Source organism: Jaculus jaculus, chromosome 10, assembly GCF_020740685.1.
Source record: "Jaculus jaculus isolate mJacJac1 chromosome 10, mJacJac1.mat.Y.cur, whole genome shotgun sequence".
NCBI classification, from domain to species: domain Eukaryota; kingdom Metazoa; phylum Chordata; class Mammalia; order Rodentia; family Dipodidae; genus Jaculus; species Jaculus jaculus.
This window is the reverse complement of record NC_059111.1, coordinates 15,324,076-15,337,762: the sequence shown is the minus strand read 5'-3', so window position 1 is coordinate 15,337,762 and position 13,687 is coordinate 15,324,076. Positions and strand designations below refer to the sequence as shown.

At 49.9% G+C, this 13,687-nt stretch overlaps 2 protein-coding genes across 5 annotated transcripts in view; both read left to right on the top strand.

The window, feature by feature from the left end:
- Positions 1 to 1,463, top strand: part of Cln6 (CLN6 transmembrane ER protein) — a 19,435-nt gene extending 17,972 nt beyond the window's left edge. The window contains exon 8 of the transcript XR_006639332.1: positions 1,438 to 1,463. The gene's annotated coding sequence lies outside the window, so the exon portion shown is untranslated. The remainder of the gene's footprint in view (positions 1 to 1,437) is intronic.
- Calml4 (calmodulin like 4) overlaps positions 1 to 13,687 on the top strand; it is a 13,874-nt gene extending 187 nt beyond the window's left edge. The window contains exons 2-6 of one of the 4 annotated variants that reach the window (XM_045160696.1): positions 761 to 846; positions 931 to 961; positions 6,256 to 6,396; positions 9,720 to 9,908; positions 13,416 to 13,687. In XM_045160696.1, coding sequence (XP_045016631.1) covers positions 844 to 846; positions 931 to 961; positions 6,256 to 6,396; positions 9,720 to 9,908; positions 13,416 to 13,513 — 462 coding nt within the window. In that variant the 5' untranslated portion in view covers positions 761 to 843 and the 3' untranslated portion in view covers positions 13,514 to 13,687. Of the gene's footprint in view, positions 1 to 612; positions 847 to 930; positions 962 to 6,255; positions 6,397 to 9,719; positions 9,909 to 13,415 lie in introns of those variants that run through there. The other 3 variants (XM_004662464.2, XM_045160695.1, XM_045160694.1) reach the window with 3 other exon arrangements.

Here is a 13,687-nt window from a genome sequence, read left to right as displayed (position 1 = left end):
ATATTTTATTTATTTATTTGAGAGAGAGAATAGGTGTGCCAGGGCATCCAGCCACTGCAGACAAGCTCCAGACACATGCACCCCCTTGTGCATCTGGCTTACGTGGGTCCGGGAGTGTTGAACCAGGGTCTTTTGGCTTTGCAGGCAAATATGCTTTAACTGCTAAACCATCTCTCCAGCCCTCCAGCAAAGATTTTTGCAGGGTCCCAGCTTAGCCTCTGGAAAGAGAAAAGGACCCCAAAGGCAGGCTTGGGCATAGGCAGTCAGCCTTACCTCTGACTCCTCCCTCCCTTCCTTTTTTATTTTTTTAAAAATATCTTATTTATTTGAGAGAGAGAGAAAGAGAATGGATGCACCAGGGCCTCTTGCCACTACAAAGGAACGCCAGATGCATGCACCACCTTGTGCATCTGGCTTATGTGGGTACTAGGGAATTGAGCCCAGGTTGTTAGACTTTGCAGGCAAGTGCCTTCCCTGCTGAGCTATCTCTCCAGCCCTGCGCCCCCTTTCTGTTCTTCACTGGGCTCTTCTTGGCATCTGGGCTCCCAGGAAGGGACATTGGCATTTGTCCAGTTGCTATGGAGCATCAGCCACCAGAAGTAAGGGACCTGTGTCCTGAGAGAGAGAGAGAGTCCTCCTGGAGCACATTCCTCAGAATCAACCTGCCAGCCTAGCGGGCATCCACAGTACACGGGAGGCTGGAATCTGACCCCGGTGGCATGGGGCCCGGTCTCCATGGCAGCCGAGGATTTATTACCAGGGCCTCCACCCAGCCTCACGGACTTTCAACTCGAAGCCAGAGAACCAAACACAGTCCTGAAAGAATTGAGCACCCACCCCGCCATGGTGAGTGAGGGCCTGTTACCTGCGGTGGGTGGGAAGGCCCCCTAAGGAACCCCCCCTGATTGTTCTCTCTCTTTCTTGCTGCAGGCCAAGTTCCTTTCCCAAGACCAAATTAATGGTAGGTTGGATTTGCTCTTTAATTAGGAACTCCACACAAAATGTGGGTCTCATTAGGCAATTTGCTGTGCCTCACTTTTGTTGGCGGGAAGGAAGCAAGGGTGGCCCACCCGCGGGCTTGGGGCCAGCTGCTGCAGAGCCAGTGGCTCTGAGAAGGTGGGATGGCTTCTTTGTGTGTCCCCGTGGTTTTCAAACTGGGTCATAGAAGAGAGCTAGCTAGAGCTCCTGGGGCCTGAGCGTGGGGTGTGGGTGGGAGGCGGGTTAAGGTTGGAGAGACACCATTAACACCAGGGCTGAGAATGGGGGCTGTGTAGTCAGCGGAGACGGGAAGCAGAGCCCCAGGGTGGTTCCCTTGGGCAGGGTACATCTCTGGGGTCCAGCTGGGGTCCCCCCCACCCCCCTGTCTAGTTCAGTGTGAGCACTTACTTCTCTGGGCTCTTCCCTTTTGGCAGAGCAGAGTTCCACTTCCCCAGCACAAAAGAGAGAGAGAGAGAGAGAGAGAGAGAGAGAACTGGGTTACGACAGAGCTCAGCCCAGTGTCCCGGCCAAGGGCCTGGTGACAGAGCACTTGGCAGAAACCAGAGCCCAGCTGGGAGCCGTTGGAGCCTAACCAGCTGTTTCCCGAGCTGTGCCCCTCAACCTGCCCCGCCAGCAGACAGCCACAGATCTGATGGTTTCCCCTCCTCCAAGTCGCTGCTAAAGTGATGCCTTTTCAGCAACGTGAAGCTGTAGGCACCCTGGCCCAAACAGCCTGGGTCCAAGCACAGCCTCCCGCAGGCCCCGGAAGTGGTTTCTGAACTCCAGCGTACCCACAGCCTAGAGCTGGGTCTGGTAGGGGGTGGGGAGGGCATAGGCTCCCCCTAGATCCCTTGACTGCCTACTCACTGAACCAGGGCCATGGGGCCAGAGGGGGCCAGGCCAGGGAACTCTAAAGCCCTGGACCCAACCAGGATGTAAAGGTGACATCAAATGGTCGGCTCAGGGCTGGAGGCCAGCGCTCGGTCAGTAGCCTCCCCACCATGCCTGGATATGTGGGGCCTCCGAAGCCCTCAGAGGGGAAGAAGGTAATTTCTCTTTGTAGTACATTGTCTGACACCAAGGAAGTGGCCAAGGATGTTTAGTGAAGGAAAGCCTGGACCAGGACGGTGAGAAGAGCAACAAAGCAAGGTGTCACTGAGCCCTGAACCTCAGTTTGGCCCTCTGTGAAAAAGAGAGATGGCTTAGCGGTTAAAGGTGCTTGCCCACAAAGCCTGAGGACCCAAAGTTCAAGTCCCCAGTACCTATATAAGCCAGATGCGCAAAGTGGTACATGCATCTAGCGTTCATATGCAGTGGCTAGAGGCCCTGGCACACCCATTCTCCCCACCTGCCATTCTCTCTCTCTTTTTTTATTTCTCTCTCTTTATTAAAATAAATAAATAATTTTTTTGGCTGGGGGGAGGGTTCAAGGTAGAGTCTCACTCTAGCTCAGGCTGACCTGGAGTTCACTATGTAGTCTCAGGGTGGCCTTGAACTCATGGTGGTCCTCCTACCTCTGCCTCCCGGGTGCTGGGATTAAAGGCGTGCACCACCATGCCTGGCTCTAAAATAATTTTTTTTTAAATATTTTTTTGTTCATATTTTATTTATTTATTTGAGAGCGACAGACACAGGGAGAAAGACAGATAGAGGGAGAGAGAGAGAATGGGCGCGCCAGGGCTTCCAGCCTCTGCAAACGAACTCCAGATGCGTGCGCCCCCTTGTGCATCTGGCTAACGTGGTCCCTGGGGAACCGAGCCTTGAACCGGGGTCCTTAGGCTTCACAGGCAAGCGCTTAACCGCTAAGCCATCTCTCCAGCCCTTAAATTATTTATTTATTTGAGAGCGACAGACACAGAGAGAAAGACAGATAGAGGGAGAGAGAGAGAATGGGCGCGCCAGGGCTTCCAGCCTCTGCAAACAAACTCCAGACGCATGCGCCCCCTTGTGCATCTGGCTAACGTGGGACCTGGGGAACCGAGCCTCGAACCGGGGTCCTTAGGCTTCACAGGCAAGCGCTTAACCGCTAAGCCATCTCTCCAGCCCCCCTAAAATATTTTTTAAAGACAGCCATTGTGGCTGGAGAGATGGCTTAGAGGTTAAGGCGTTTGCCTGCAAAGCCAAAGGATCCCAGTTCAATTCTCCAGAACCCACATTAGCCAGATGCACAAGGTTCGTTTGTAGTGGCTGGAGGCCCTGGCGCACCCATTCTGTCCCTCTTCTCTCTCTCTCTCTCTCTCTCTCTGTCTCTGTCTCATACACATACTGCCTCTTTCTGTCTGTCAAATAAATAAATAAAATTTAAAAAGCCAGCCATTGTTAAATAAAGTAGACTCAAACCATGTCCAGTCCCAGTGGAAAGCTAAGACAACTACCCTGTTGTGATCCAAAGACTTGAAATAAGTTTCAGTTTAATGAATATAATTTGTACCAGGGTGAGAAACAATCTAACAGTGAGTCACATGCCAGATTTAATGGCAATATTATTCCAATTCATTGGAGAAAGCTTGACATTCCTTTGTTGAGTGGAGGGGGTAGGTTCACTGAGAGTAAAAGAGCTGACAAAACTCACTTCTGCCCATCAACTGGCTAGATGGAATTTATAATAGAGTACTGGATATTTTATTCAATGTGAATTGTGTGCTACCCATCCTTTATAAAGCGCACAGAACACGTGTACGAATACATTAGCATCTGTTACTAACCTTTCCCCATCACACCATGAGAAGGAAGGTCTCTTTCTTGTTTGGGGCATTTCCATTTCCCAAGGGAAGGCCTAGAGGGGATTTCTAATCCAATTCATTTGACTCAATTCCTTCGTTCATTCAGCAAATCAAAAGTCCTTTCTCAAAACCTGTCAGCTCTGCTCCAGGCATTAGAGATACAGCCTTGAACCCAGTAGACAAAGCTCTCTCCTGGGACATCATCAAGGGAGGAGAACAGTAGACAGACAGTGTGTTAGGTGGCTGGGCTGGGAGGATGGAGAGGCGCGAAGGGGGAGAGCCTCGGCTGTGCTCCACGGGGTCTCCTTTTCTTGTTCTAGCGCCGGAATCCCAAGCTCGGATCTGGCTTTGCACGTTTGAAAAGGCCTATGTGTTGGGATTGGGAGGTGGTAGAACATCTGTCACTTTGTTCCCGGACAGACCTGTTTGAGCCCTGCCCTATGCCACCCGTCACTAGCGCAGGGCTGGTGGGGAGGGGAGGATGCAGTGTCTCTCTGGAGAGCCATCGACTGGCGCCCACCCCTCCCACACGCCTGCGTCCCCTTCTCCGGAAAACAGATGGGGTCAGAGGAGAGGAGATCCCGGAGGACAGCTCACCCCCAGCAGTCAGAATCTCCATCCGCAGAACTGGGGGCTTTCCCCAGCTCTACCTCTAGGGGGTCTGGCGGGTGGGCTGGGGTGGAAGGGCTGAAGGGAAAGCGCCAGCAAGTTCTGCTCAGGCCCTGGGCGCGCTGCCCAGCACGTTCCCCTGAGGCCTTTACAGTATAAGACCAGCCCAGAGATCCAGCCCGTCCATGTTTACTGCTGCCCCGTTCACAATAGCTAGGAAATGGAATCAACCTAGATGGTCATCCGCTGACCACTGGATGAGGAAAATGTGGTGCAGACACACCGTGGAGTTTTTTACTCAGCTATAAAGAAAGATGAAATGAAATTTGCAGGAAAGTGGATGGATCTGGAAAGGATTATATTAAGCGAGGTGACCCAAATTCAGAAAAACAAAAACCACATGTTCTCTTCTTAAATGTGGGTCCTAGTATGTAATGTATGTAGGTAAAAGGAAGTAAACGTGAATAAATCTTGAAAAAGTGGAAAGGAAACCCAGGTTAAAAAAATGAAGCTGCAGGGCGTGGTGGCGCACGCCTTTGATCACAGCACTCGGGAGGCAGAGGTGGGAGGATCGCCATGAGTTTGATGCCACCCTGAGACTCCATAGTGAATTCCAGGTCAGCCTGAGCTAGAGTGAAATCCTACCTCAAAAAAACCAAAAGAAAAAGAAAGAAAGAAATAAAAGGAAATAAGGGTACTGGAGAGATGGCTTAGCAATTAAGATGCTTGCCTGAGAAACCAAATGACCCATGTTTAACTCTCTGGAGCCTACGTAAGCCAGACGCACAAAAGTGAGGCAAGTGCAAGTTCACACATGCCCACTAGTTGGCGCAAGTTGATTGCATTGGTTGAGGCCCTGGTGCGCCATTTCTCTCTTTCTCTCTCTCCCTCTCTCTCACTTGAAAATAATTTTAAAAAAAGAAAGAAAGAAAGAAGGGCTGAAGAGATGGCTTAGCAATTAAGGTACTTGAGACTCTACTTTGCATGGGCACACCAGGGCTTCCTGCCACTTTGATTGAGCTCCAGACACATGTGCCCACCACAATGCTTCTGGCTTTACATGGGTACTGGGAATCAAACCAATCGAACCAGGGCCAACAGGTTTTGCAAGCAAGCAAGTACCTTTAGCCACTGAGCCATCTCCTCAGCCCCCAGGTGGTACTTTTTTATTTTTACTTTTGTTTGTTTGTTTTTCTAGGTATCTAGGTATGGTCTCACTCTAGCCCAGGCTGACCTGGAATTCCCTATGTAGTCTCAGGCTGGCCTTGAATTCACAGCAATCCTCCAATCTCTGCCTCCTGAGTGCTGGGATCAAAGGCATGTGGCACCATGCCCAGCTCTGTTTCATTTTGATGTCATCATCTTTTCCTCCTATTATGAGGGTCTGTGTAGGCAGTGTCAGGCACTTTAAGGCCATGCATATCCAGGCCACTGTGTCTGGAAGACTGCATTGTAAGTAGTCCTTCCATTCCTTTAGTTCAGAATGGTACTTTTTAAATTTTTAATTAGTTAATTAACTTACTTATTTTTGAGAGAGAGCATGAGGCAGAGAGAGAGAGAATGGGCACACCAGGGCCTCCAGTCACTGCAAACGAACTCCAGACATGTGTGTTGCCTTGGGCTCTGGCTTTATGTGGACACTGGAGAATCAAACCCAGGTCATTTGGCTTTGCAGGCAAGTGCCTTAACCAGCAAGCCCTCTCTCCGGTCCCTCTGTTGGATAGGTTTATATTGTTATATTTTATATTTTTTTATATTTTGTACTTGAGCAACCTGGGGGTGAGGGTGGAATAAAGGAAGCTCAGTGTTAGGGTGCTCACACAGCATGCACAGGGTCCCAGGTTCGCCTCCATCATTGGAGGGAGTAGGAAATGAGAGGGAAGGAGGACAGGGACGGGTGGGGAGTGACGGATGCCACTGGTTCTCCCATCATGGCCCTGTGCAGAGTACAAGGAATGCTTCTCCCTGTACGACAAGCAGCAGAGGGGGAAGATAAAGGCCACAGATCTCCTAGTGTCCATGAGGTGCCTGGGGGCCAGCCCGACACCAGGGGAGGTGCAACGGCATCTGAAGACGCACGGCGTAGGTGAGCGGGGCAGGCGGGCTTGGGGAGGGCCCTGCGGTGGGAGCAGAACAGTGGAGGTGGGAAACGAAGACCAAGGGGCTGGGGGTAGCGAGTGTCACCAGGATGGAGGGAGGGGTCTCGCTCTAGCCCAGGCTGACCTGGAATTCACTATGGAGTCTCAGGGTGGCCTTGAAACTCATGGCGATCCTCCTACTTCTGCCTCCCGAGTGCTGGGATTAAAGGCGTGCTGGGCCTTTCAGCCACTATGAATGAACTCCAGATGGGTGCCCCCTTGTGTGCACATGCAACATTGCATGCTTATGTCACTGTGTGGCTACGTGGAGCCTGGAGATTCAAGCATACATTCTTAGGCTTCGCAGGCAAGTACCTTAATTGCTAAGCCATCTCTTCAGCCCTTCTTTCTTTCTTTCTTTCTTTCTTTCTTTCTTTCTTTCTTTCTTTCTTTCTTTCTTTCTTTCTTTCTTTCTTTCTTTCTTTCTTTCTTTCTTTCAAATTATTTTCAAGTGAGAGAGAGGGAGAGAGAGAAAGAGAAATGGCGCACCAGGGCCTCAACCAATGCAATCAACTTGCGCCAACTAGTGGGCATGTGTGAACTTGCACTTGCCTCACTTTTGTGCGTCTGGCTTACGTAGGCTCCAGAGAGTTAAACATGGGTCATTTGGTTTCTCAGGCAAGCATCTTAATTGCTAAGCCATCTCTCCAGTACCCTTATTTCCTTTTATTTCTTTCTTTCTTTTTCTTTTGGTTTTTTGAGGTAGGATTTCACTCTAGCTCAGACTGACCTGGAATTCACTATGGAGTCTCAGGGTGGCCTCAAACTCATAGTGATCCTCCTATCTTTGCCTCCTGAGTGCTGGGATTAAAGGTATGCGCCACCACGCCCAGCTCCTTATTTCTTTTTTCTTTTTTAATTTTTATTTATTTATTTGAGAGCGACAGACACAGAGAGAAAGACAGATAGAGGAAGAGAGAGAGAATGGGCACGCCAGGGCTTCCAGCCTCTGCAAACGAACTCCAGACGTGTGCGCCCCCTTGTGCATCTGGCTAACGTGGGACCTGGGGAACCGAGCCTCGAACCGGGGTCCTTAGGCTTCACAGGCAAGCGCTTAACCGCTAAGCCATCTCTCCAGCCCTCCTTATTTCTTTTTAATAACATTAAACCCAACTGCTACAAGAGAAAAACTTGATAAAGATGAGGTACCAAACTTCAGTTTCATAATTAATCTTGACAACTCAAGTAAATTAAAGCCTATATTAGATGTAAAACTGTAGGGTATTTCAGGCTCTTTGCTTATAAGTAAAATGTTTAAATAGTAAGTGTTTACCTTTTTGTCAAGACCCCTGTAGTGAGAATGTCAGTATGGATGAGGAAAGCTAGGTATAGTTAAATGCATATAACCCTTACTCAAATTTTAAGATACAGCAAGAATTACACCTGAAATATAAGATTGAGAGGCCTCCTTTCTTTCTTTTTTTTTTTTTTTTTTTTTGGTTTTTGAACATAGGTCTTTATGCTTGCAAGACAAGCACTTTACCAACTGAGCTATCCCTTCAGCCAGCTTCTTTGTTTTTAAGAATGCAAACTAGGGCTGGGGAGATGGCTTAGTGGTTAAGGTACTTGCCTGCAAAGCCAAAGGACCCAGGCTTGACACCCCAGGACCCATGTAAGCCAGGTGCACAAGGGAGCGCATGCATCTGGAGTTTGCAGTGGCAGGAGGCCCTGGCATGCCCATTCTCTCTCTATACCTGCCTATTTCTGTATATCTCTCTCTCAAATAAATAAATAAAAATAAAATATATTTTTTTAAACATGGAAATTAGGGCTGGAGAGATGCTTAGTGGTTAAGGTGCTGCCTGTGAAGCCTAAGAACCCATGTTTTACTCTCCAGATCCCATGTTCACCGGATGCACAAAGCTGAGGCAAGTGCAAGGTCACACGTGCCTCTAGGTGGCACAAGTGTCTGGAGTCCCATTACAATGGCTGAGGCCCTGGCATGCCAATTTTCTCTCTCTCTAAAAATAAAAATAAGAAAAGAAGATTATCTGGGAGTGGCACCTGACACCAGGATATCTGCTTTCACTGAGGACTGGACACTCAGGAGAAGAGGACCTAGCCCAGAGAAAGGGATGGCCCAGCAAGTACACTTGACCAGGAGGCCAGAGACACCCCCCCCCCCCCCCCCCCAGTCTCCAAAGTTCTCATGTGCTAAGTTCCATGGAGGTCACATGAGTGTCTCCACTGCAGAATGAGCCTATGCTATGGGGACAGGCCTCTCTCAGTCACAGCGCACTGGTCTGAAACCTGAGCTCTCCATTTCCAGCTCTGAAGGAGAAGGGGCTTCCCTTGGTTTTTGTGTCCTTTTGACAGGAAGTGGCAGCCACAGGATCTGAGTTGTGGTGGTCAGGCCAGGGGTTGGGCTGAGGCTCTGGATATACTCAGTGGCTAGAGAGGCTGCAGGCAGCAGGAAGGCAGGCGAGCAGTGAGGGGGGGGGGGAGCCAGGACTTGAGGCCCATCCACCCTTGCTGTGCCTTGGTGGCTGCCAAGAGGGGACTGGACACAAGGGCCCCGTTCCCTCCCGTGTAAGGAGGGGAGCATGGGGATGGAGCAGCTCACCCCTGGCCTTGTGCCTGACTCCATCCTTCCAGCTCTCCAACAGGCAAGATGGAGCGATAGTAACCATGGTTATAGAGCGCTGAGGGATGATGAAATGAACCCTGTCTGGTTGAGTGAGCAGCTGGCTCAGGATGGGGTCTCAGTAAAAGGGGCTACATACTCCTTATGAAGACACTCACCATCACGGACCTTTGAACTAGGTGGCCCTGGAGCCAGCCACAGTAAAATTCAGGCAGAGCCTGGCGTGGTGGCACACACCTCTAACTCCAGCACTCAGGAGGCAGAGGAAGGAGGATCATTGTGAGTTCGAGGCTACCCTGAGACTACATAGTGAATTCCAGGTCAGCTTGGGCTAGAGTGAAACCCTACCTAGAAAAAAAAGGGGGGGGGACTGGAGAGATGGCTTAGTGGTTAATGCACTTGCTTGCAAAGCCAAAGGACCCAGGTTCGATTCCCCAGGAGCTATGTAAGCCAGATGTACAAGGTGGAGCATGTCTCTGGAGTTCGGAGTTCGTTTGCAGTGGTTGGAGGCCCTGGTGTGCCCATTCTCTCTCTCTCTCAACTTCCATCTCCCCCTGCCTCTTTCTCCCCCTCAAGTAAATAAATAAAAATAAAATATTAAAAAAGTAGGCAGGCAGGAGGCCTGTTGGCTTTCCCAAGAAAGAGGCTTTTTTCCCCCAGCTTACGGTGCAGTTTGGGTTTTCCCAGACAAACACGGAGAGCTGGATTTCTCCACTTTTCTGACCATCATGCACACACAAATCAAACAAGAGGACCCAAAGAAAGAAATTCTCCTGGCCATGTTGATGGCGGACAAGGAGAAGAAAGGATACATCATGGCCTCCGAGCTGCGGTCCAAGCTCATGAAACTGGGGGAGAAGCTCACCCACAAGGAAGGTAACAACAGCTGGGCCCTGTCTCCCACCAGCTGGGGCGGGCAGGGGTCGGGGAGTCATGCAGACCACCCAGGGTTGTGCACGTGGCCAAGTGCTGCGTGGCCTCTGAGCAGAGATGAAGCTGGCTGAGGTCTAGATTGGCGCTGGGGGTCCGAAGTGGGCCAGGGTGGACAGGCAGGCTGACCACAGCCCAGCTAGGGTCCCAGGGGCGGCAGTGGCTGGTCCAAGTGCACAGTGAGCGCCTTTTGGACCTCACCATGTCTAAGCTCTCGCTTGGGGGTGAGGGGGTGATTTCATTTAGTACACAGACGTCCTGGGAGCACAAGTGTCCCTTTAGAAGAAAAGCCAAAAGAGCCAAGCGAGGGGCTCTCTTTTTTATGTTTTGTTTTTTTTTCCCCGAGGTAGACCTGGAATTCACTATGTAGTATCAGGCTGGCCTCAAACTCACAGCGATCCTCCTACCTCTGGGATTAAAGGCATGCATCACCACACCTGGCTGGTGAGGGGCTCTTGAATATCAGGGCTGAAAGCGGAGCGCAGGGTCTGAGGGACACCTCCATCGCCAGTGCTGGCATCACACAGCTGGCTCTGGGGTGGCTGCTGGTACCGTTTTGTTTGTTTGTTTTTTCGAGGTAGGGTCTCACTCTGGTCCAGGCTGACCTGGAATTAACTCTGTAGTCTCATGGTGGCCTTGAATTCATGGCGATCCTCCTACCTCTGCCTCCTGAGTGCTGGGATTAAAGGAGTGCACCACCATGCCAGGCTGCTGGTGCCCTTTCTAAGGTGAGAAGCCACTGTGCTTCCGAGAAGGGAGCTCTGGGCTTCCTTTGCAAGGGTGGCTGGAGAAGCCGCCCTGGCCAGAGCTGAGGGGGGCCTTGCTTAATAGCCTCTTGCTTCAGAGCAGAATGGGAGCCCAGGGATTCTGGGAGGGTCCTGGGTACATGTTGGACCACTTGCCACGTCCTTTTCTCCAGTACTGGCATAGGTGCTACCCCAACCTGGCCCCGAATCCACATTATTGATCTTCAAGGCGGCTCCATTCCAAGGCTGGGCTCAGCCACAGTGGGGGCCAGGGAAAGACCTTGGTACCCACAGACCCTTATCCTTGAGCCAAACCATGTCATACTTGCAGTGTTTTCAGGCCAAGACTTGAATTAGGTTTGAATTCTGTCCCCCACCCCCACCCCTGGCTCCTTCTGTGGGGGAACCTTGGATGCATTTCCTGCTTGTGTTTCCTCACCGGAAATGAGGTTATCACAGACATCCCTGGGGCCCTGTAAGAGCTGGTATGCTTTGAGCCAGCCTGCTCAGATTTTTATCTGCCCTCACAAAAGCCTGGTGTACAGCCTTGAAAAATCAAACGGCACTCGCCTTTAAACCCAGCACTCGGGAGGCAGAGGTAGGAGGATCTCTGAGAGTTCGAGGCCACCCTGAGCTTACATAGTGAATTCCAGGTCACCTGGGCCAGAGTGAGACCCTACTTCGAAAAGCAAAACAAACAAAAAATATCATGGTACTAAGCAGATGCATCTTCACCGCTGTCTCCTGAAGAACAATCTCATCTTTCAAATATATATATATATATATATATATATTTAAATTAATTTATGCATCAGGCTTTTAAAAATTATTTATTTATTTGAGAGAGAGAAAGGCCTAGAGAGGCAGAGAATGGGCATGCCTCCAGCCCCTGCAAAAGAAATCCAGACGCATGCGCCACCTTGTGCATCTGGCTTATGGGTTCTGGGGAATCAAATCTGGGTCCTTTGGCTTTATAGGCAAGTGCCTTCACTGCTGTCTCTCCAGCTTGTATTTTTATTGTTTTTAAAAAAAATATTTATTTTTTGGGCTGGAGAGATGGCTTAGAGGTTAAGCGCTTGCCTGTGAAGCCTAAGGACCCCAGTTCAAGGCTTGATTCCCCAGGACCCATGTTAGCCAGATGTACAAGGGGACGCACGTGTCTGGAGTTCGTTTGCAGTGGCTGGAGGCCCTGGCGCACCCATTCTCTGTCTCTCTGCCTCTTTCTCACTCTGTCCATCTGTCGCTCTCAAAAAAATAAAAATAAAATTAAAAAAATTATTTATTTTTTTTATGAGAGAGAATCGACATGCGAGGGCCTCCAGCCACTACAATCCAACTCCATACATGTGCATCATTTTGTGCACTTGCATCACCTTGTGTGTCTGGCTTATGTGGGATCTGGAGAGTAGAACATGAGTCTTCAGGCTTTGCAGGCAAGCACCTTAACCACTAAGTACCTCTCCAGCCCTAAAAAGAACACACACACACACACACACACACATATATACATATATACATATACATATATATATATATACATATATATATATATATATATATATATATATATATATATACACACACTCATTTCCTCCTAAAAATATTTTTATTGCTGGGTGCAGCAGCATATGCCAATTCTCTCTCAAATGATTATTTATTAAACAATTTAAAATACACTTTAAAAACTTAGTGCTAGCTGGGTGTGGTGGTGCACGCCTTTAATCCCAGCACTCGTAGGAGACAGAGGTAGGAGGATCGCCGTGAGTTCAAGGCCACGCTGAGACTACATAGTGAATTCCAGGTCAGCCTGGGCTAGAGCGAGACCCTACCTCGAAAAACCAAAAAACAAAGAAAAGAAACCTTAGTGCTAGGAGCCTGGCGTGGTGGCGCATGCCTTTAATGCCAGCGCTCAGGAGGCAGAGGTAGCGGAGCTGAGCTTGAGGCTACCCTGATACTATATAACAAATTCTAGGTCAGCCTGGGCTAGAGTGAGTCCCCATTTTGAAAGCCTCCCCCCCCCAAAAAAAATTAGTGGTAGGAGCCTGGCGTGGTGGCACACGCCTTTAATCCCAGCACTTGGGAGGCAGATTAGGTGGATCACCCTGAGTTTGAGGCCACCCTGAGATTAGAGTGAAATTTCAGGTCAGCCTGGGAAACAGTGAGACCCTACCTTGAAAAACAAAACAAAACAAAAAAAATGAGTGGTGGAGCTTGAAGCCAGATTGCTTGTAAGGCATGTGCCGTTACCACTGAACCACACTGCCAGCTCCTCACTTTTTTGGGTAGAATTATAGGGAGGGGCAGCCGATCACTTGTCAGTGGGTCCTGCAGGGGGCAGGGGGTGGAGAAGCGTGCCGTCACGGACACGAGGGCAGGCCAGGTCCAAGGCCAGCCAGCACAATTGAATCTGGAGCTGTGGAGTAAGCCCGTGGGGCTGAGGGTGGGATGGATGAGACAAGATGTCCACGACAAAAGGTTTTTCTAAACACAGACATGTATGTCTTCCTTACATGAAAGCAGGATGGCTTCCGTGACTGCTCTACTCTGCCCTCTGCAGAAAGTCTGGAAATTGCACCAGTGGTTTCGGGGGGTCGGGAACAGGCCATTACTGTTCTTTGGTTTCCCGGACTCTGAGGGGAGACCTCGGGGGACCCCTTCCCCTCAACTCAGCAAATCCAAACTGAGGAATTAATGTGCTTTCTTGCAGTGGACGAGCTTTTTAAGGAAGCAGGAATCGAAGCAAACGGCCAGGTGAAATATGAAGAATTCATCCAAAAGATCACCCTTCCTGTTCAGGACTACTGACAAGTGTGCCAGACAGCCTCCTGGGCCTGAAAACCTGGATTGCTTGTTACAAAAAATAAAATTTAAAAAAAGAAACGCAGCAGGGTTGGAGTGATGGCTTAGCAGTTAAGGCGTTTGCCTGCAAAGCCAAAGGACCTCGATTCGATTCCCCAGGACCATGGAAGCCAGATGCAC